Genomic DNA, 24,768 nt, shown 5'->3' on the forward strand with positions numbered 1-24,768 from the left:
ACCAACACTGGGTCGTTTGGAGGGAGGGAGCTTCTTGTTTGAGTTTCTGCCTGTAAGCTGGCAGAAGCAGAACAGAAGAGTGGTCTGATTTGCCAAAACGTGGGCAGGGGAGGGATTTGAAGGCGCTGCAGAAGGGGGAGTAGCAGTGTTCAAGAACATATTCGCCTCGTGTCTTGCAAGTAACATGTTGAAACTATCGTGTTATTGTCCGGAAGTTGGCTTTGTTGAAGTCCCCAGCATCAATGAGCGCATTGGGGATGTGTCGTTTCCTGTTCGCTTGTGTTTGCATACAGATCCATAAATGCCTTTCATATGTCAGCTTGAGGGGGAATGTACACAGCTGTAATAATGACCACAGCGAACTCTCTTGGTAGCCAAAATGGTCGATACAGTAGCCTGATGTATTCCAGGTTGGGGAAGCAGAAAGTCTTGAAAGAGTGCACTTTCCTTTGATCACACCAGGCGTTGTTAATCATAAAACATACACTTCCACCTCTACTTTTCCCTGATCTTTAGCTCTATCTGTTCGATAAGCAGAGAACCTGTTTGGCTCAATAGCTGAGTTAGGAACCTCAGCCAACATCCATGTCTCTGTAAGGCAGATAATGCAGCAATACCGCATCTCTCGTTTGAAGGAGATTTGTGGCCTCAGTTCACAAAACGACTGTACATTTGCCAGTAAAATGCTTGGGAGTGGCCTTCTGTTTACGCAGCACCTAAAGGCCCTTTCACACAGTTCAGCATAGCCCTTCAGATATAAAGCAATTTGTGCTAAGCAATTTGTGCTAAGCTTATGTTATTATGGTTTTCACTGTGTATTTATAACATCACATTTTTCAATAACAACAGAGCTTTATTTCATCAGAATAGTGGAGGAGAAAAAAATGGCTTGTAAAAATGCAAACATTGCATTGCTTAGCTTCGGAAATTCGGACACACACAAACACACACACACACACAGCTGTTCATCCACTTCGTCATGTGTGAAAGGGCCTTAAGTCTGACTAAGATGCCAGCCCTCCTTCCTCTTTTCCATTTGTGTTTGTGCGGTTGTGCGTTCCATACAAAGGGCTCAGATGCCATGTCGGTAAACAGAGCATCGGTATTGAAGAACTCAAAATCTGGTTTACGATGACTTGCGATGTAGGAACCAATGTCCAGAAGTGTTTGTATGTTGTAAGTAATGAGACTGACAACTCCCAGTGTGAAAAACAAAAACAATTGTGACCAAACAAAGTAGTGCAATGTTGTGACAGAACTGGCAACATAGCGGCCATCCTCGGCGCCATCAATCCGGATAAGGATTCTTCAGATATGTAGAGCTGTTGATCTGATGTGTGTTAAATACATGCTGAAAATTAACTAATTCTACTTTATTCTGTTCAGGCTGAATAATTACAGGCTGATGGAGAAAAGCTGTTCAGTTCTAGCTACTGTTCTCTCCTCCAAAACCACCCTGAAAGAGATAAACCTGAACAACAGCCGTCTGCTGGACTCAGGAGTCAAAGAGATCTGTGAGGGACTGAAGAATCCTGTGTGTGAGCTGAAGATACTCAAGTGAGTATCTTTTTTTTTTTTTTTTTTTTTTTTTATGTATGTGTAATATTCTTGCTCTTATGTAAAGCACTTTGGTCAGCCAGGAGGCTGTTGTAAATGCGCTATACAAATAAATTGAACTTGAACTTGAACTTGAGTACATTTCACCAAAAGCTACATCAAATGCCACAGCACTGATATTAATGTTGCACATTGGCTGATTATGTGAATATTATCTCCTGCAGACGTTGGAAGAATGTGAGATTACCAGTTTTATAAGTAAAACTAACATTAAAAAGAAGATAATTTGTTAACTGCACTAAAATAAAGTAAACACAACTCAAAAATTTGAACTAAACTCAAATAACTAGTATGAAAGTGAAACACAGGTGCTTCTCAATAAATTAGAATGTTGTGGAAAAGTTCATTTATTGCGGTAATTCAACTCAAATTGTGAAACTTGTTTATTAAATAAATTCAATGCACACAGACTGAAGTAGTTTAAAGGGATAGTTCACCCAATAATCAAAATTGAAATCAAAAACTCACCCTCATGTCATTCCAAACCTGTGAGACCTTCGTTCATCTTCAGAACACAGTTTAAGATATTTTAGATTTAGTCCGAGAGCTCTCAGTCCCTCCATTGAAACTTCCATTCAAATTTCCACTTCACTGTTATCCAAAGGGACAGAACTATTACTATTTATCAGTGGGACAATATTCATACAATACTACAACCTAGAAATAATTTGCAGGTCTCAGCAGCACGAATTATGTGCCCAGCTACATCTGATTCAAATATTATGCTAATTAACAGTGAGTGTAGTTTCAGACATTTCATTGCTTCACTCGCACTGACTTTTATTTTGCCTGAAAGAATGACAAGACCGAGCTGAATGCTGTCAAATGAAAACCGATCCGATTCGACCAATCAGATGAAAGCAGCGTTTCTGCTCCGCCCACAAGTCCGAATGAAATATTGAAGCCATAAACCGAAATGATCAAAACATACACGGACCAACTGTCTTGTCCATGTTGTCTCACTTGATTGAATCCTCTTCTTGAGATTTGAGTCTCTGACCTTCTGCAAGCCCCGCCTTGTTCACACAATGATTGACGTGGCACGAGGGCGGGGACACGTGATCGGCTCGGAATGCATTTTCAATGTGCACATTGAATTTTGCTACATTCATTGCGGGGCACCGAATGAAAATGCAATCGTAAGTGTCTTGACTGTGAGTGTTAATGCAATTAAGAAAAATAGCATTTAAATGATCATTTTGCCACAGTTTTTGCTTTAACATGTTAGACATATCTAATCATTTCTGTAATACATTTTCATTTTAATTTTGCAACTTATAAAGCGTTAAAATGAATATTCATTTTACATATTAAAACTGGTGTAGTAAGTGGCAAATGAAAATTTTCATTTTGCACCAACCGTTGCACAAATGTATTGGAAAATGTAAATGTATATACAGAAATGCATTGCCATTTTACATATTGCATTGTCATTTTGCATATTACATCCCAAATTGAATAATGCTACCCATATGCTTCCATAGGTTAACAAATATGTAAAAAATATATATTTACAAAAGTTACCTACTGCAGCTTTAATTTGTTGACTTGTTTTCAGATTTCATCTCTTAAAGGCATTGTTTGTAGTCTGCTTGCTCATTGAATAAAGCAAAGAATGAAAAATTGGCACTGCTTTATTTAATATTGTGGGAAGAGGTCTTAAGGCTCTTAAAGCCATCATAACACACTGAATCATAATTTTGGATTGTGAGAAATCTAGATAAATGAAAAAAAATACTAGGAATAAAATTCAAAGTATACTTTCTTATTATGATCCAGCTGTTTTGATGACTTAAAAAATACAAAATAGACACATTGTTTTTTAAATGGTTATTAAATAATTCAACATGTGTAAAGGTCACAACAAGAACACCACGTTATGTTTCAGATGAAAGTTTAATCATTTAATAACAAATATATTATTGTTTGGAGTTTTTGTAAATGTTTAAATCTTTAATCTTTAACTGTTATTTAATTAACTATAGTACAAATAAAATAATTTAAAAGATTAAATATATTTTGTAAATATAAACAAATTTTAATTTTGATTGCTGCAACACACTCCCCCCCAAAAAAAGTAAATAATAAATAAAGAAAATGGGAAAGAGTCAAAATAAAAATGAAAGTGAAAGAACACCTCCTGCATGAAAAATAATCAAATTAGGTAAGTAACCCCTGAATGAAATAACAAAAAATTATTTAAAAGCTTAGAATCTCTCAGCCCAAATGAATGTAAGAAATATTATGTTTGTGGCTTTATTATTATCATTATTATTATTTTTATTTATTTATTTATTTATTTATTTTTTTTTGCTCATAACTTTTTAAAACATAAAACAAAAATACACCTTTATTTAGTTTCTCCTGATTAAAAAGAGCCCAAAATCACTATAATCTCTATCTCTCACCAAAATCACTATATAAGTCATTATCTAAAGATATTTCTCATGAAGTTATAACACACACAAATCTACACAGGAGGCATAAGCTTAGCAAAAAAAAAAAAAAAAAAATCTAAGGTATCTGTAGTGCCGATTTCGTTCGGCATGAAACATAATATATCATATCATATATCAGATAAAGGCACATCATTATTGTCATTATTTGCAGAAAATCCATGATTTAGATCCTAAGATATCTCTCATAAATCTATAATAAATAAATTATGACATGAAGCTGATGACATGTAGCAAAATATAAATAATTAAATAAATTAATATAGGGGAGGTTGCACTCCTGCCCTTTTATCTCATAACTTCGCCAAACATGCATAGATCTTGAAAAATTTCACATTAATTTTCAGAAAATTATTCCAATTAAAAATACAAAACTTACCATAATCAGTCGATCAGATCGATAGATATTCCTCATAAAGCACAACACATTAAACCAGACAGGGTCACAGGAGCACATATGGCGGATTCCTCAACCTCAGCACCACTAGCAACAGTCTGGTGTGACTCAGACAGCACCTCTTTATATTTTCACATCTCCTGCCTAATGTTTGTTGTCTTGGCTGTCTTGGGCCTCGATGGATGATTAGCACAGAAGAACTTGAATCTACGCCATTTTGAGAGAGTTAACTCTGGAACCTCTGTACTATCATTTGCAACTTGCTCATCATCGACCAACTGCTCTTCTCGTACTTGCACTCTTTGTGGAACAAGATGAGCGATGTAGTCCTCTGCCGTTCTGACAAGATTCTGTACTTTGTTGTCATCATTTTCCAGAAGGGTTTCAGCTACACAAGGGTCCACAAAGCATGCTGCTGCAGGAAGGGGTGAGAAGTTGTCAGCAGCTATGCCAAGAAATACACTAAAGAGCCTATCCATGCTGGACAACATCTTCTGAGCCAGAGTAGCTGCATCTTTATAGGTTCGCCCATGTGGACGCAAGAACTTCCGATAGGTGGTTATTGAAATCCAGGAGTGCTGGCACAACAAGAGAAAGTGACTGAGTGTCACTTTCAAGCAAATTAATGTGCTCCACTAATGGCAGAAGGTCTCTCAGCATCCCTGTCTTCAGCCACTCACTGGGCTGCAGGCTATCCCAGCCCATGAACTCAGCCAAAGCTGTGAGGTGCTCCTTTGACTTCAAGTCAGCGCAAAATCATAGCAAAGCAACTTGACAACCTGGTGGGACAGTCTTTCATCAGAACCAGAGCACACATCTGCACCAGCCACTCTGTGGCGAAAGATGACTTCCTAAGTTTGTTCACTAAGTGCCTCACTTTCTCCAACAGCCTTCGGATTGGGGGTTCCTTTTGCACCATATTCACTACAAGCTGTATGGTGTGAAACACGCATGGGGTACACGAAGAAAACAAAAATAATGACTTTATTCAACAATTCCTCTACTCTGTCCCTCAAAATCAGCACAGCACCATTTTGGCAAATTTTAGCAGTATGCAGGTGGCCACAAGGATAGGTTTTTCACATGTATTTATTCTTTGGTCTGAAAGAAAACAGCACATCAGAGCAGCGCGGCTGACACATAAGAGCGTATCCCGACTGCGTGCTGCTCAGATTTGCCATAATGGAGTTAATGGAGTTTAAGGTTCGAGGTGTTTTTTCCTTTGATTTTTTATGGCCGTATTTCTCCCCATCTTTTACCACAACACATTCCATATTCTTTTCCACTTCTGTGTAATGAAAGTTTTTCCAAATGTCTTTTCTTCTTTTTCTCCCAAAGACGAACCCTGGCTGGCCGGCCATCAGTCCCTTTCTCTGTGTCAGACTTAACTTTGTTTTCTTCTTAATAATGTCACGAGTGGGGCTTGAGGAACTGACATCACCTGCATCTGTGCAGTGTGACCTGATGCAGCCCCTGAAGTGAGACTCAGGAAACAGAAATACTGCAAAAAAAAATAAAAATAATAATAATAATAGACTAGAGACAAAATAACGTTATAACATTTAGTTTTGTCTTGTTTTGGAGACATTTTAGCATAGTTTTTATTTTGTAAACCACATTTAGTCTGGTTTTTATTCATCAACAATATTGCATTATACATTTAATCCTTGTGTGCTCCTCATTTGGGAGTCACATTCATGGTCTTCAGGGTCAAAAGTGGCACCTGAAATGTAACTTTTTTTTCTACAGTAAAATCAATCTAAAATAGTGTTGTTCAATAATATTTTTATTTTGTATTTTGAGATAATTTCATGGTACTAATTAATATTATGCAATAATTATGATAAATTTGTCCCTTTGAAACTGTACAATATATTTTTTTTCTAATGTTTTAGAATTATGTTTTTCATCTTTAGGACACTACAGGGAGTGCAGAATTATTAGGCAAGTTGTATTTTTGAGGAATAATTTTATTATTGAACAACAACCATGTTCTCAATGATTCCAAAAACTCATTAATAAAGCTGAATATTTTTGGAAGTAGTTTTTAGTTTGTTTTTAGTTGTAGCTATTTTAGGAGGATATCTGTGTGTGCAGGTGACTATTACTGTGCATAATTATTAGGCAACTTAACAAAAAACAAATATATACCCATTTCAATTATTTATTTTCAGCAGTGAAACCAATATAACATCTCAACATTCACAAATATACATTTCTGACATTCAAAAACAAAACAAAAACAAATCAGTGACCAATATAGCCACCTTTCTTTGCAAGGACACTCAAAAGCCTGCCATCCATGGATTCTGTCAGTGTTTTGATCTGTTCACCATCAACATTGCGTGCAGCAGTAACCACAGCCTCCCAGACACTGTTCAGAGAGGTGTACTGTTTTCCCTCCTTGTAAATCTCACATTTCATGATGGACCACAGGTTCTCTATGGGGTTCAGATCAGGTGAACAAGGAGGCCAAGTCATTAGTTTTTCTTCTTTTAGACCCTTTCTTGCCAGCCACGCTGTGGAGTACTTGGACGCGTGTGATGGAGCATTGTCCTGCATGAAAATCATGTTTTTCTTGAAGGATGCAGACTTCTTCCTGTACCACTGCTTGAAGGTGTCTTCCAGAAACTGGCAGTAGGACTGGGAGTTGAGCTTGACTCCATCCTCAACCCGAAAAGGCCCCACAAGCTCATCTTTGATGATCGCAGCCCAAACCAGTACTCCACCTCCACCTTGCTGGCGTCTGAGTCGGACTGGAGCTCTCTGCCCTTTACCGATCCAGCCACGGGCCCATCCATCTGGCCCATCAAGACTCACTCTCATTTCGTCAGTCCATAAAACCTTAGAAAAATCAGTCTTGAGATATTTCTTTGCCCAGTCTTGACATTTCAGCATGTGTGTCTTGTTCAGTGGTGGTCGTTTTTCAGCCTTTCTTACCTTGGCCATGTCTCTGAGTATTGCACACCTTGTGCTTTTGGGCACTCCAGTGATGTTGCAACTCTGAAATATGGCAAGACTGGTGGCAAGTGGCATCTTGGCAGCTGTACGCTTGACTTTTCTCAGTTCACGGGCAGTTATTTTGCGCCTTGGTTTTTCCACACGCTTCTTGCGACCCTGTTGGCTATTTTGAATGAAACGCTTGATTGTTCGATGATCACGCTTCAGAAGCTTGGCAATTTTAAGAGTGCTGCATCCCTCTGCAAGATATCTCACTATTTTTGACTTTTCGGAGCCTGTCAAGTCCTTCTTTTGACCCATTTTGCCAAAGGAAAGGAAGTTGCCTAATAATTATGCACACCTGATATAGGGTGTTGATGTCATTAAACCACACCCCTTCTCATTACTGAGATGCACATCACCTAATATGCTTAATTGGTAGTAGGCTTTCAGGCCTATACAGCTTGGAGTAAGACAACATGCATAAAGAGGATGATGTGGTCAAAATACTCATTTGCCTAATAATTCTGCACACAGTGTATAGAGAGGTTTGTGAATTCCTTAGTTATTTATATATATATATATAAGTGTTTACTTTTATTAGGTTGGGGTGTAAATGTATATTGAGGCATTCTCAAAGACTACTTTTTGTCAAGGTTTATATTTTTTGTTGTTTTAAATGTTGATTTGAAGTGTAGGTTTTTACATTATTATTACTACATTCAAACCTGAACACAGAAATCAGCTTGTTACACAGTTTGTTTTACCCCTTCATTGCTGTGTAATTTTTTTCTACATTGTGGGGGATTTGTAATAAAATTCTATATTTTAGATTTTTCTTTCGCCTTTCCCATTAATTTTCTATGGTCGGTCATTTTTGACCGAAGACCATGAGTGTGACTTTCTTTTACAAACAATTAGCTTTTTCGAATCATGCCCTCAATATTTATGGTGTGCGTGTTCAAGTCAAGTCACCTTTATTTACATAGCGTTTTAAACAAAATACCTTGCGTCAAAGCAACTGAATAACATTCATTAGGAAAACAGTGTCTCAATAATGCAAAATGATAGTTAAAGGCAGTTCATCATTGAATTAAGTGATGTCATCTAAGTTCAGTTTAAATAGTGTCTGTGCATTAATTTGCAATTAAGTCAACGATATCGCTGTAGATGAAGTGACCCCAACTAAGCAAGCCAGAGGCAACTGCGGCAAGGAACCGAAACTCCATCGGTGACATAATGGAGAAAAAAAAAACCTTGGGAGAAAGAAGGCTCAGTCGGGGGGCCAGTTCTCCTCTGACCAGACAAAACCAGTAGTTCAATTCCAGGCTGCAGCAAAGTAAGATTGTGCATCATCTGTTTCCTGTGGTCTTGTCCCCGTGGTCGTCTGAGACAATGTCTTTATATATACAGGGATCTGTGTTTCTGGGGCTCTAGTTGTCCTGGTCTCTGCATTCTTTTAGGGCTGTAGAGGGATACAGACTGGATCTGGTGGCTACGGTGACCTCGGAATAAGAGAGAAACAGACTAATATTAGCGTTGATGCCATTCTTCTAATGATGTAGCAAGTACATCAGGTGTTATGGGAAGTGTTCCCGGTTCCGGTTTACCTAATTAATGCAGCCTAAAAATCCTTTAACGGATTTGGATATTAGAAGCATATTAGTATGTTATGTGATGGGTCTTTAATCTAGATTTAAACTGCGAGTGTGTTTGCCTCCCGAACAATGTTATTTAGGTTATTCCAGAGTTTAGACGCCAAATAGGAAAAGGATCTGCTGCCCGCAGTTGATTTTGATATTCTAGGTATTATCAAATTGCCTGAGTTTTGAGAACGCAGCAGAAAATGTGAGGATGCTACATGACCTGGTGCGCTTGCGGCATTCTGAAAGTTGAGATGTTTTTAACTCGATGTGGTGTGGACGCGTCTGGAAAAAATGAGCGTATCGTGAATGCGTCGCTTCCATTATGAGCGCGCATACCGCGCACCTACATTTGAAATAACAAACTTGAGCGTGCAAAAGACGCAATATGTGAACGGCCTCTAACTGTTCTCTTGCTCCACCCACACGTACAGCAGAGACAACATCAGAGACAGATACTGTTATCTCTAATCTCTATCCCACGTCAAAATATGAGTTAAAATTGGCACTTGTATGGGAATACTTTTTGTATAGAAAAGACGAATGCTTATTTTAGTAAATCTCTGTTGTGAAAACATAAAAGAATAAAGGTTTTAAAACATCAATTAAATTCTTAAATTTGTATATATTTTCATGACCACCTTTTTGGTAGTATATTTGTACTCTCAAATGTATATTAATACAATGTATATTAATTTGCGTAGATGCCATTCTTCTAATGATGTAGCATTTATAGTACATCGGGTGTTATGGGAAGTGTTCCCGGTTCCGGTTTACCTAATTAATGCAGCCTAAAAATCCTTTAACAGATTTGGATATTAGAGAATATTAGTATGTTATGTGTAAGCCAGGTTAAAGAGATGGGTCTTTAATCTAGATTTAAACTGCACTGTGTTTGCCTCCCGAACAATGTTAGGTAGGTTATGCCAGAGGTTAGGCGCCAAATAGGAAAAGGATCTGCCACCCGCAGTTGATTTTGATATTCTATGTATTATCAAATTGCCTGAGTTTTGAGAACGCAGCAGATGTGGAGGATTATAATTAGGGTTGTAACGATATACCGCTATGACGATATACCGTGATATAGACATGTATGATTATCATACCGTGTACATTTGCTTATCTACGGTATTGAGAGAAAATAACAGACACAGAATCTCACATGTATTACTTTTTTTCACTTTTATTAAATCATATAAGTACAGATTCCTGAAAAATTTAATCAAACCAGAATTTATGAATTTGTATGAATTATTAATGATAAATATAAGTTATTCAACTAATAAATAATAAATGGTAACATTTTCTTGTTTTTGATTAATGGAATTTGAATAAACACATGCTTTCAAACATTTGGTCACCCCCCCCCCCCCAAAAAAAAATGATTGTTTTGATTGTTTAATACCGTATACCATAATAAAAACCATAATACTGTGGGATTTTCTGAGACGATTATCATACCGTGAAAATCTCATACCGTTACAACCCTAATTATAATGTAACAAGAACTCATTCAAATACTGAGTTGCTAACCCATTCTCTAAGAAGGAATATAATTGTGAGGCTACTACCTTTTCTAGTATCTTGGACAGAAAAGGGAGATTCGAGATCGGTCTATAATTAACTAGTTCTTTGGGGTCAAGTTGTGGTTTTTTTGATGAGAGGCTTCATAACAGCCAGTTTGAAGGTTTTGGGGACATATCCTAATGACAATTAAGAATTAATAACAGTCAGAAGAGGATCTGAAAGCACTGAAAGTAGTGGTTTTACTTCCTTCTACAGCTGCAGAAGTTTAACCTGCCACAAGAGCTGCTGAAACAGTTCTACTCCACCATCATTAAATCCATCCTCTGCACTTCAGTTACTGTCTGGTTCAGCTCAGCTTCTAAATCTGACCTCAGGAGACTACAGAGGGTAGTCCGAACTGCTGAACGAATCATCGGTACAACCTTCCCTTCTTTTCAAGAACTGTACTTATTGAGTAAGGAAAAGGGCTGTCAAAATCACTCTGGATCCCTCACATCCAGCACACTCCCTCTTTGAACTGTTGCCATCTGGTCGATGCTACAGAGCTCTGAGCACCAGAACGACCAGACACAGGAACAGTTTCTTCCCTCAGGCAATCCATCTAATGAACACTTGATAATAACTGTGGAACACACTACACTTTATATTTATATACACATACACTTATTTATCTAACACACATACTTAGTGGACACTTAATTTTTTACACATAATATACCTGTAAATTCTTTTTTTTTTTTGTTCCGTCGCTGTCATTTTGTTGCACTGCGGAGCTTCTGTCATGAAAACAAATTCCTAGTATGTGTAAACATACCTGGCAATAAAGCTCATTCTGATCTTCTGATTATGAGTGTTGGAAAATGGGACACAGTGCAATTGCTAAGATGCATTTTGTTGTTTTGGGTGAATTTGCTTTTAGTTTTCTCAAAAACTATACAGTAAAATGCCTTGAAAATGAATACAGTGATAGTCAGGGTCACTCTGAATACACGTCCATTGAATGAATGAGCTAACATATAAAGGAACACCTCTTATGTGTGTAGGAAAATGGGACAGTGCAATTGCTAGGATGCATTTTTTTTTTTTGTTATACACACACACAAACACACATAATATATATATATATATATATATATATATATACAGTATTGTTCAAAATAATAGCAGTACAATGTGACTAACCAGAATAATCAAGGTTTTTAGTATATTTTTTATTGCTACGTGGCAAACAAGTTACCAGTAGGTTCAGTAGATTGTCAGAAAACAAACAAGACCCAGCATTCATGATATGCACGCTCTTAAGGCTGTGCAATTGGGCAATTAGTTGAAAGGGGTGTGTTCAAAAAAATAGCAGTGTCTACCTTTGACTGTACAAACTCAAAACTATTTTGTACAGACATTTTTTTTTTCTGGGATTTAGCAATCCTGTGAATCACTAAACTAATATTTAGTTGTATGACCACAGTTTTTTAAAACTGCTTGACATCTGTGTGGCATGGAGTCAACCAACTTGTGGCACCTCTCAGCTGTTATTCCACTCCATGATTCTTTAACAACATTCCACAATTCATTCACATTTCTTGGTTTTGCTTCAGAAACAGCATTTTTGATATCACCCCACAAGTTCTCAATTGGATTAAGGTCTGGAGATTGGGCTGGCCACTCCATAACATTAATTTTGTTGGTTTGGAACCAAGACTTTGCCCGTTTACTAGTGTGTTTTGGGTCATTGTCTTGTTGAAACAACCATTTCAAGGGCATGTCCTCTTCAGCATAGGGCAACACGACCTCTTCAAGTATTTTAACATATGCAAACTGATCCATGATCCCTGGTATGCGATAAATAGGCCCAACACCATAGTAGGAGAAACATGCCCATATCATGATGCTTGCACCTCCATGCTTCACTGTCTTCACTGTGTACTGTGGCTTGAATTCAGAGTTTGGGGGTCGTCTCACAAACTGCCTGTGGCCCTTGGACCCAAAAAGAACAATTTTACTCTCATCAGTCCACAAAATGTTCCTCCATTTCTCTTTAGGCCAGTTGATGTGTTCTTTGGCAAATTGTAACCTCTTCTGCACATGCCTTTTTTTAACAGAGGGACTTTGCGGGGGATTCTTGAAAATAGATTAGCTTCACACAGACGTCTTCTAACTGTCACAGTACTTACAGGTAACTCCAGCCTGTCTTTGATCATCCTGGAGGTGATCATTGGCTGAGCCTTTGCCATTCTGGTTATTCTTCTATCCATTTTGATGGTTGTCTTCCGTTTTCTTCCACGTCTCTCTGGTTTTGCTCTCCATTTTAAGGCATTGGAGATCATTTTAGCTGAACAGCCTATCATTTTTTGCACCTCTTTATAGGTTTTCCCCTCTCTAATCAACTTTTTAATCAAAGTACGCTGTTCTTCTGAACAATGTCTTGAACGACCCATTTTCCTCAGCTTTCAAATGCATGTTCAACAAGTGTTGGCTTCATCCTTAAATAGGGGCCACCTGATTCACACCTGTTTCTTCACAAAATTGATGACCTCAGTGATTGAATGCCACACTGCTATTTTTTTGAACACACCCCTTTCAACTAATTCAACTAATTGCCCAATTGCACAGCCTTAAGAGCGTGCATATCATGAATGCTGGGTCTCATTTGTTTTTCTGAGAATCTACTGAACCTACTGGTAACTTGTTTGCCACGTAGCAATAAAAAAAATATGAAAAACCTTGATTATTCTGGTTAGTCACATTGTACTGCTATTATTTTGAACAATACTGTATATATATATATATATATATATATATATATATATATATATATATATATATATATACACACACACACATACATACACACACATACACACACAAAAACTTAAAATAAAAAAACAATGAAAATAATAATTATTAACATTTATAAACATTAAGAAACGTATTAATGTACAATACAAAATTTTAAATACAAAAATTATGTATTTAAAAACAAATTTTTTTAAATTAGTTAAAATAAGCAAAAGTATAAAGGAAACGTGTGTGACAGCTTCTTTACATGCATTTTGACTGCTCTCAGCACCCATACCATAAGTGCATGATTACACGCGCAAGAGGAAAAAAAAGTGCGACTGGCTTAAATGGGGGGTGAAATGCTATTTCATGCATACTGAGTTTTTTACACTGTTAAAGAGTTGGACTCCCATGCTAAACATGGACAAAGTTTCAAAAATTAAGTTGTACGTTTGAAGGAGTATTTTTGTTCCCAAAATACTCCTTCCGGTTTGTCACAAGTTTCGGAAAGTTTGTTTCGAGAATGGCTCTGCGTGACGTTAGATGGAGCGGAATTTCCTTATATGGGTCCTAAGGACACTTCTGCCGGAAGAGCGCACAATCCCGTAGAGCAGAGCACTAAGAGCACAACAGACATTCACTGATCAGAGCGAGAGACCGAATTGTCACAAAAGAAGTGTGTTTTTGGTTGCCAGGGCAAGACAACCCTGCACAGATTACCATAGAAAAAAACAGCATTAAGGGACCAGTGGATGGAGTTTATTTTTACAGAGCATCAACGGAGTTGTGCAAGTGTTTTTGTTTGTTCCCTGCATTTCGAAGATGCTTGTTTTACAAACAAGGCCCAGTTTGACGCCGGATTTGCACATCGTTTATTTCTTAAGGATAATGCAGTCCCAACGAAAAAGGGTCACGATCGTGTGTTGGAATCGCATGCGGTGAGTAAAACTGCTTCAAATATCTCTGTGTTGTTAACTTAGCTATCGGCACGTAATCACATCAAGTAAACAACATGCGATGCTGTCATCAAACTGCACTTTCCACATGTACAGCTTAAAAAAAAAAAAAAAAAAAAAAAAAAGACGACATAAAGTGGAACTTAGTCATTTTCCAAAACCGCTAAGCAAATATATACAGTTTCAGTACATACCACATAGAGACGTCGTTGCTGATGCTGCTCTTGTTATATTTCAGCCTCTGGATCTGATTCTAGATCATAAATATACGCTGAATCTGACTGTTAGCCATGGTTTGTTTTGGATGTTTTTTTTTCTCATGGTAATGTCACAGCTTCCAAACGCTCTCAACGCAAAAGCCTACTCGCGCTCGTGATTCTTTAGCTCCGCCCACACGTCACGCCTCCAGGTGCTTGTGTTTTTCCGGGAAAGATCGGTACAGACTATCTATCTCTTATAAATATAATAAAACTAAAGACTTTTTGGAGTTATGAAGGATGCAGTACTACTATATAGGTACTCAAGATTAACAGGATATTGAGTGAAAACAAGCATTTCACCCTCCCTTTAACCGTGTATTTTCAAAGCGTGGCTGGCTTGACCGCAGTGTTCAACCAACTTGTGCTGGAGTGCGCTCGCCAGTTACAGTGCTGTGTTCCTCACTACGCCTGTTTCACATATACTCCGTCTGCAGTGCGTATGCATTGCGTATTTTTTTACTCGCACCTATATTCACGGATTCCAGTGTTCACACTGCACGCGGCTGCGTTCCAGGAGCATCTGCAGCAGTGCAGTGATCATTTACGTACTGAGTCTATTTTTGCTGTTCTGCATGCGCTGAATTAAAGTGACAGCACATTGTTCGCGGTAAAAATGAGCATGGATTGAGACGGAAATGCAGTAATTTCACAATAAATATGTACTAATTAAAGCCTACTGTGTTTCACATGCAACACATATGATTTGGGCTAGATTTAAAAAAATTGTACCTTTAGATTAACAAGGCAACATAATATATGCACTTTTATGGTGCAGAAAAAACTAAATTAATTAAGACCCGTGGGATTGCTTGTAATAAAGATTTAAATGCAAAATATAGTCAATTGTTTGTGTCAGTGGTGTTTTAATTTTAAATATTTGCGATAACCTAACAAGAAAAGGCTAAATGTTGTGTTTAAATGTTTTGCCACTTGCTTGAGCAGCTTATTATACAAACCTAGAAGTCAAATGCATGAATAATACGTTGTTTATATTTATTGAGTTTAAACTGTCTATGAAAGATTGTTAATGTACTTTGATAAAAGAGTCAAAATGCTGAAAACATTTTTTATTTTTTATTTTTTTTTATTTTTTTTTACATGATTTTAGATCTAAATAATGAACAAATGTTGTGTTTGTGGCTTAAACAGCCACGGATCAGTAGCAGACTGCAAACGCGTCCTGTGTGAAAGCACAATGAGTCCGTGCTGCTTCTGCACCACATAAGTAACGCACACGGACTGCATACACACTGCAGACTGCAGAGTATGTGTGAAACAGGCGTTAATGCTCAGGCACGTGAGGCAGCAATCATGACCATCACTCGGGACAAGGTAACAAACGCATCCAGAAACATATGGGTGGAACAATATTTATACAATGATGAAATATGGATCATCTCACTTCTTCACCCCCCAACCTTACCACATCACAGATAGACTATCAAAAATCTTCTCTCTTTTTTGTGCAATTTGAAATGCGCTACAGGGCATGTACAAACAACTTGTAGTAGTAACACACTCTCCTCTATGTGCACTAGACACTTTTCACACACAATTGCTGTGTGAACATAATCCGACAAAAGACTCATGCACTAAAAATCAACCTGTACTGTTCCCCATGCAGCTGCTTAACTTACGATGTTTCTCTTTGCACATGTACAGTATTAAGTGAAGCATTCGTATAGTCTGTAGTTTTCAATTTATTTATAGGTAATCATTTATATCTAGTATATTCATAGTCAAAAGCTGTCAGTTGTTTAGTTATGTATGTGTACAGTTTTTAGGTAAATGTAAACTTTGTGGTATGTGTAATGAAAGTAGTCTAGTAGTAATTTCTGAGTCAATTTAAAATGCCCAATTACTGTCTGACATGACAGGGCAAATCCTCCAAAAACTGAATGATTATTATAAAATGTACCTATTTTCTTTTTCTTTCTCCTTTCAGTCTGTGTAGATGCAGTATTACAGGGAAACAGTGTCACATCCTGACTTCAGCTCTGAAATTAAACCCATCACACCTGAGAGAACTGAACCTGAGTGAGAATGAACTAAAAAACGCAGGAGTGGATCACTTATGTGACATACTGAAGGATTCACACTGTAAACTGGAGAGATTGAGGTGAGGAACCTTCAAATACAAGAATCAACATACTGGGCCCTATTTAAACGATCTGAAACGCAAGTGTCAAAGCGCGAAGCGCAAGTAACTTGGTGGGCGGGTCTCGGCGCTGTTGCTATTTTCCCGGCGGGATAAATTGCTCTTGCGCCCGGCGCAAATCTAAAATGGGTTGGTCTGAAGTAGCTTCATTATTCATAGGTGTGGTTTGGGCGTAACGTGAAATAAACCAATCAGAGCGTCTTCCAACATTCCCTTTAAAAGCAGGTGCGCAAGTTCCATTATGGATTGCTATTATTATGGCGTATTTACCAGGCGCACGCCAGGAGCGGTTCACAGCCGAGGAGACTGATGTTCTTGTAAGAGCAGTGAAAGACAGAGAAGTTGTGTTGTATGGGGATGGGAGAAACCCACCCAAAATAGCGTCGGTTAAACAGGCGTGGGAGGAAATAGCCACAATTGTTTCATCGATTTTTTTTCCTGGTTCTTGACGGACAAACCAATTTGTCAGATGTCCTTATATACATATATGTCTTGCCACTATCGGGCAAACAGGTCTGATCCTTAATTAATACAATTATCCTGAATAATTTGTAAGCTAGATTTATGCCTAGATTTTATGCCTAGATTTATGGCACACCACAATGATTTCCGTCATCTCATGTGTTAATATTTTTTTAGTGTAACAATTTATGATTTGCAAAAATAACTGTTGCATCTGTGTAGATTACATGAGCAAAGTGTATGCGCGTTGTGCACGCTATACATTATGGTCAAGCATGCGCCCTTAAAATAGCATAATGAACAACGTGCAACGCGCCACTGACTTTAGACCAGGTTTTTTCTGGTCAGTGGCGCAATTGTTTAATGGAACAGCAAAATAGCACCAGGGATTGTTTGCGCCGGAACACGCCTCCTTTTTTGCGCTGAACCGCCCAGGGAGCGCAAGTTCATTCACTAGTTTAGTGACGTGCTTCTGTGGAGGAAAAAGCGCGCTTTGCGCGGGTGCAAAATAGGAATGACACATGCGTCGGTGTACAAAGTCAATTGCGCTGGGTGCAAGATAGGGCCCACTGAGTCACTTGAACACTTTAAAGTAAACAGTGGGTTTTTTTATGTTTTAAGATTTATATACAGACTTTATAGAAAAGATTAAACTATTTACATGCTGTTTTCTTATTGCATTATAATATTATATGTCTATTATGCATCACACTATTAGCAGGCCTACACGTTATTTATTTTGTAAATATGTAAATGTCACTTTAAATACAGTCTTCTCTGCACTGCAAAGACAAATTTGTGATGCTGAGTTTTGAGCATCTTGCTTCCATTAACCCTCTCGAGTCCATTAACGCATATATGCGTTTTGAGTCATTTTCTCCGGATAACCCCGAAAAGAACTTAAATTACACTCTCAGTTTTAATCGTACAGATAAGAGCAATACATCAATCGAATCTGTAAAGGGTCTACTTTTTTTTGGATACAGACATAATAACAAAACACCTTTGTGCACTTATAAAATAAAGATAACAAACAAGGTATGCTGTCTGCAGTCTTTGTCTCCGCTGATCGTCATGTACAAACACGTCATTAAAATGAACTGTAACTCCGTGAATACTCAACGAAGAGATATGAGAGAGATATCTATAGAAAGCCTGAAATGTCTACTTTTAAACTAAACAGGTGCTGCCGAAAACAAATATTCTGAGATAAAGTAATCCATATGAAAACAACGCGATGTCTATTTTTCATATCTCCGCTCATTATATTTAATGTGACCACGCCCCCGCGCTTAACGCGCTATTCAGATTCAAACAGAAGTGCGCGGCTTGAATACGCCCACACAGAAGAAAAAGCAGCCAGACTGTTCTTCGAGTTTTTATTTTATTTTACTGTTTGCTTCGCGATGAGAGGAATAAGACATAAATCACTCCAAAAAGATGTGATGTGGTTGAGGATTTGAGAAATGGATTTCCTCAGAAAAAGAATGAAGCACTTTATTCAGCAGAGATCATAAACATGAGTAAGTCTCTTTTTACTTATTTGTACTAGTTTTCACATAACGTGTAAACATTTTACTAGTTAGACTTTTTACAGATACTTTTTCCAAACTATAATTCCTGACTAAATGTATAATCAAGTGAAACATTATGAAGTTTCAATAACAGTATACAATACTATACCATTCAAAAGCTTGATGTAAATAATATAAATGTGATTTAACATTTTTAGTTTTTCACTAACCATGCATAACATTTTTTTTCTCAAAAATACAATCATGTACATGCATGCATTTCACATATTATTATAGCCCAGTTTGTGCTGATTACAGTGATATTAGACTTTACCCATTTAGATATTTATAAGAAACTGAAAAAAGCACAAATATCAGGGCATGACAAAACTTCTCCAGGCCCCAAAAATACCCTTAGACTCCAGAGGGTTAAACATGAAGAATAATACAAAAGTGTGTTTAATGCAATACAAATGTAAAGTTATAAAAGTACTAGGGTAATATACAATATTAGGCTTTATATAGTAAATAACCTGTTTTCTTTTTATCCTGTTTATCTCTTAATAAAATAACAAGGGAGATCAATTTCATAAACAATTTCTGCAGCACTAAAGTACTAAAAAAAAAAAACAACCACAAAAAAAACACATAAGCTGAAACTATAAAACAGTCATGAATTTGAACCATAATATTAATCCAAATGTTTGTTTGTTTGTTTGTTTGTTTTTTTTATTAATGTTGTTAGACTTTCAAACTGCAGTATCACTGAAGAAGGTTATAAAGCTCTGGCTTCAGCTCTGAGATCAAACCCTTCACACCTGATAGAGCTGGATCTCAGAGGAAATGATCCTGGACAATCAGGAGTGAAGGAGCTCAATGGCTTACTACAGGATGATTCCTGTAAATTAAAGATCATCAGGTAGTAAACAGTGAAATATTTAAAACTGAACCACAGATGTGAAATCAGCTGTATGACAATAGAGGGGTCAAATAGACCGTGTGGAATAGGAATATGTAATGAATTGATGAGATGGATTCAAATGCAAGTAAAGAGAGTTTATTAATAAATGTGGAACAGGGATGATTATGATGATGATGCAAACAAAGTCCAGGGAAGCCAACACTCAGTTACACAAGGACGCTGTGTTACACCCCAGTCCAGCGTGAAGATCCAGTAAGGTGAGTGAAGACAAATGACAATCTGGAAGTAGACGCTGGTGATAATCCGAGAGACAAAGATGACATGAAGGCAGACGTGCAGGAACAAACGAACAGGCAGTGAGGAAACTGGACAGGCTGGAACAGACAGGAACATCCAAACAACGATCTGACAAGAGACAAGGTGAAAAAAGAGAGACTAAATAGTCAGCGCAGATCCTCTGCAGCTGGTGTACTGATTAGTCCCGCTTTGACCTCCACCACGAACTGACGTGAGGGATCAGGGGCGACTAAGATGGGAGCCGAAAAGAAGCGGCTTTTGAGGTTGACGAAGCGGTCAGAGGTGCGGCTAGTTGGCTGAAGTTGCGAATAAAATGTCAATAGAAGTTGGTGAACCCCAGAATCCTCTGTAGGGCCCTAAGGGAATTCTGGACTTGGCCAATCTACCACAGCCTTAACCTTGTCAGGGTCCATACGCACTCCCTCAGAAGAGACGAAATGGGCTCGGGATCGAAGACATGGCTGACCGCATCACCACCACTGGCCTAAGGGCTTTTGACACTCCCTGGGAGTAGATAGGCCCTGGAACGTTGTTCCAGACGACTGAGATGAGCATCCACCCTCAAAGCCGAGGTGAAAACAGAGAGACTAAATAGTCAGCGCAGATCCTCTGCAGCTGGTGTACTGATTAGTCCTGATTGCAGAGCTGATCAGCCCGGTGATTGGCGGCTCCACCCACATCAACACAAACATAGACAAGAGAGAGAGAGACAGTGAATTCATGAACTGTGACAGAATATCATGAATTGAATTAAAATGCAATTCAGAGAAATTCAACAGACACACAACTGAAGTTGTGACTACATTATGTAAAAGCATAAATTATCTACATTATTATCTTCTTCCTGTAGGTTTCTAAAAAGTCCTGCTGCACAGGAAGCATGTGATTATCTCATTAAAGTTCAAGGTACAAGTCCATTAGTACTGAAAGAACTGGATCTGAGTGAAGATAAAATTGGAGATCTGGATTGGGAGAAACTCTCTGCTCTTTTGATGGACTCTCATAGCAAACTGGAGAAAATTAAGTGAGTGATGTTATACATTAATAACTCTTGTTTATCATTATTAAAGATCAGATATAAAGGCCTGTTGATCCGCTGTGTGTTGAATATGTCCTGAATATTAATTCATTCTATTTTATTCTGTTCAGGGTGAGTAGTTGTAAGCGAACAGAGAAAAGCTGTTCAGTTCTAGCTACTGTTCTCTCCTCCAAAACCACCCTGAAAGAGATAAACCTGAACAAAAGCTGTCTGCTGGACTCAGGAGTCAAAGAGATCTGTGAGGGACTGAAGAATCCTGTGTGTGAGCTGAAGATACTCAAGTGAGTACATTTCACCAGCAGCTACTCTCAACACCACAGCAGTGTGATCAGTATTGCACATTGGCAGATTATGGAAATAATATATATATATTTTTTTTATTTTCACCTCCGAAATAGGAACATTTAAGATAACCAGTTTATAACTAAAATTAAAATGGAAATTCATTAACTGTACTTAAATAAATGCAAACACATCGAAAAACTGAACTAAATTCCAATAAATAGTATGAAAGTGAAATATATATGGATGACTTAAAAACAAGTAAAAAAAAAATAATAATAATTTGTTTTTCCTAAGCAGTATAGTATAATTATTTAAAATATTTATCTTACTTCAATTAAATGTGAAGAATGTACAAACGTGTTTAAAGCAATAAAAATGAAACTATATAAAAGTAGGTAATATACAATATTAGGCTTTATATAGTTGTGATAAAGTTATTTAAGGAAAAGAAAAAAGTCGGAGACGGCGGGAATGAGGCTCATGATAATTTAATCAGGAATTCACTGTTTCAAACCACGGTGCATCCACACGCATAAAGTAAACATAAATTCACAGCACTAAGGCAATATTTTCTACCGCTCCACAGACCACCAGCCATGAGTCCTTGGTCTGTCTCTCTCTGTGCACTTCCGTTTTGCCAGCGGCCTTTTACAGTCTCCCCACGTCAATCACTGTAAAGAGAAACAAGTGAATGTAGTTCTGCACTTGACCTACTTACTCACTGCTCGTTTCCGATCGCTTTCTCCCACTACAAACCCTACTAAACCATGCCCCCCTCGACACAAACCCCACCACCCAACTCATCTTCACATGAATATGAACAAGTGATAGACGGGTTGATATCTTTCATGTGGTGGAGCCACTGCAGGGGCGTGCGGTCCATTCAGAGAGTTAATTCCCTGCCCAGGAGATATGTTTTCAAAAGAAAATGTTTCAAGTCTTTCTAGACAATGGCTTTGTACCATTGGCCAGGAAGAATTCTATTGTTATCCTCATACCCAAAATACCTCATGCAAAATTGTTAAATGACTTTTGTCCAGTTGCACTCCCATCAGTTCTCTGTAAATGTTTGGAACGCATTGTGTGTATAACGCAAGGTTTATTGATCCCCTGAAGTTTGGTTACCCGGCCAATCGGAGCACTGTGGATGCCTCTCTTACTTTTTTTTTCTTTTTTTTATAAAGTTCAACATCATTTAGAATTGTCAAATATGTATGTTAAAATAATTTTCATGGATTTCTCATCTGCTTTTAATACTGTCCAACCTAAACTTCTTTTAAAGCGTCTTCACAATTTAGGTGAAATAAATAAAAAATAAAATGACCACAGCATGTTTGTATCAATAATGTCATGTCAGACTGCTTGGTTTTAAATACGGGGCTACCTCAGGGATGTGTATTATCTCCAATATTATTCTCTGTATACATCAATGAACTGCAGTGTGATGATGATAATTCCGCCATCATAAAGTATGCTGATGATAAGGCACTGGTTTTCTCTCAGGAAGAAATTATTAGTCTTTCATATTTTGAGTATATCATTATCATTATTGGTTGTCTTGATAGTAGTTTTTTACATCTTAATATTGGAAAGACAAAAGAGCTTGAGGAGTCAAACAAGAATAGAAGATACAAGTCCATATTAGATACAAACCCATATAAACCAGTTGCTATAATCATGGTTAGTGTAAGCTGTGTCATGCGTTATGCTGTTTACGTTTAAGAATACAAATACAAATACAAGAATTAAAATACTTAGTCACTTGAACACTCTAAAGTAAACATTTATTTATTTATTTATTTATTTATTATGTTTTAAGATTGAAATACCGTATTTTTCGGACTATAAGTCACACCTGAGTATAAGTCGCATCAGTCCAAAAATATGTCATGATGAGGAAAAAACATAAGTCGCACTGGACTATAAGTCGCATTTATTTAGAACCAAGAACCAAGAGAAAACATTACCATCTACAGCCGCGAGAGGGCACTCTATGTTTTCAGTGTAGGCTACAGGAGCACTGAGCAGCTGTAGACAGTAATGTTTTCTCTTGGTTAATTTCTCTTGGTTCATGTCAATTTAATTTTGATAAATAGGTAGCACCTGACTATAAGTCGCAGGACCAGCCAAACTATGAAAAAAATGCAACTTATAGTCCGGAAAATACGGTACACAATTTATATAAAAGATTAAGCTATTTACATGCTGATTTCTAATATCTTTATTGCATTATAGTATTATATGTCTGATAATGCATCACACTATTAGCAGGCCTACACTCTATTATTATCCGTTATTTATTTTTTAAATATGTAAATGTCACTTTCAATACAGTCTCCTCTGCACTGCAAAGACAAATTTGTGATGCTGAGATTTGATACTGATTTGATACTGAGTTTGGCATCTTGCTTCCATTAAACATGAAGAATAATACAAAAGTGTGTTTAATGCATTATAAATGTAAAGTTATAAAAGTACTGTAGGTAATATACAATATTAGGCTGTATATAGTAATCACCTGTTTTCTCCATATCCTGTTTATCTCTTAATAAAATAACAAGGGAGATCAATTTCATAGACAAATTTGTAAATTAAAAATAATTTAAAAAATGTATTACAGTCCAGATATTTCAGATTCTCATTTGTGTTGATATTAAAATATTAAAGGTTACTTTTGTATTCAGTTCTCAGTTTGCTTTGCAAATTACTGTTCAAGTAACAAAAATATGATTTACTTTATGGGCAAATAATGTAGAAGTAATTTCTAGAATAATCAGACTGTTTCATTCCTGTTCTAGACTTTCAGACTGCAGTATCAATGAAGAAGGTTATAAATCTCTGGCTTCAGCTCTGAGATCAAACCCTTCACACCTGATAGAGCTGGATCTCACAGGAAATGATCCTGGAAAATCAGGAGTGAAGGAGCTCAATGATTTACTACAGGATCCAAACTGTCAGCTAAAGACACTGAGGTGAGACAATTCAAAATAAGTTATATGCAGTTAAATTGTTTATCGAAATTGTATTTCACTGTTGCATTAAAGTTAATTCAAGAAAAATCATTTAACATAGTTTGAGAATCATCATGTTTTGTTCAAATCTATATTGAATCTCACTAGATCTTTACTTCTGCAGGTTTTTGGGTCCTGCTGCTAATGAAGCCTGTCAGTATGTGACTGGAATTGTGGGTAAAAACCCATTATTCCTGAAAGAGCTGAATCTGAGTGAATGTGAACTAGGAGACTTGAAACAGCTTGTTCCACTACTGCAGGATAAACATTGTACAATTAACACACTGATGTGAGTATTTGACTGTATTGGTACTAAGATTATTGAGTTTGAATAAACTAGGAAACTCAGGAATATAGAGAAGGTATAGGAATTGTAGATAGGATAGGACAGGAATAGGGAATATCTGTTTCCTGTTGGAAAATTCACAATGCAGGGTGTAAAAACTGAAGTGTAGAAACGTAGATAACTAAAAATACAAGTTAATAATAATTTGTAAAGGTACATT

The 24,768-nt window shown here is 37.2% G+C and overlaps 1 protein-coding gene across 2 annotated transcripts in view; it reads left to right on the plus strand.

Moving 5' to 3' along the window:
• LOC113073901 (NACHT, LRR and PYD domains-containing protein 3) overlaps window positions 1-24,768 on the plus strand; it is a 79,072-nt gene that overhangs the window by 42,626 nt on the left and 11,678 nt on the right. The window contains exons 10-15 of one of the 2 annotated variants that reach the window (XM_026246647.1): window positions 1,387-1,557; window positions 16,520-16,693; window positions 19,454-19,627; window positions 20,778-20,950; window positions 21,188-21,247; window positions 24,050-24,074. In XM_026246647.1, coding sequence (XP_026102432.1) covers window positions 1,387-1,557; window positions 16,520-16,693; window positions 19,454-19,627; window positions 20,778-20,950; window positions 21,188-21,216 — 721 coding nt within the window. In that variant the 3' untranslated portion in view covers window positions 21,217-21,247; window positions 24,050-24,074. Of the gene's footprint in view, window positions 1-1,386; window positions 1,558-16,519; window positions 16,694-19,453; window positions 19,628-20,777; window positions 20,952-21,076; window positions 21,248-24,049; window positions 24,075-24,768 lie in introns of those variants that run through there. The other variant, XM_026246646.1, reaches the window with a different exon arrangement.

Source organism: Carassius auratus, unplaced genomic scaffold (genome assembly GCF_003368295.1).
Source record: "Carassius auratus strain Wakin unplaced genomic scaffold, ASM336829v1 scaf_tig00013228, whole genome shotgun sequence".
Taxonomy (NCBI): Eukaryota; Metazoa; Chordata; class Actinopteri; order Cypriniformes; family Cyprinidae; genus Carassius; species Carassius auratus.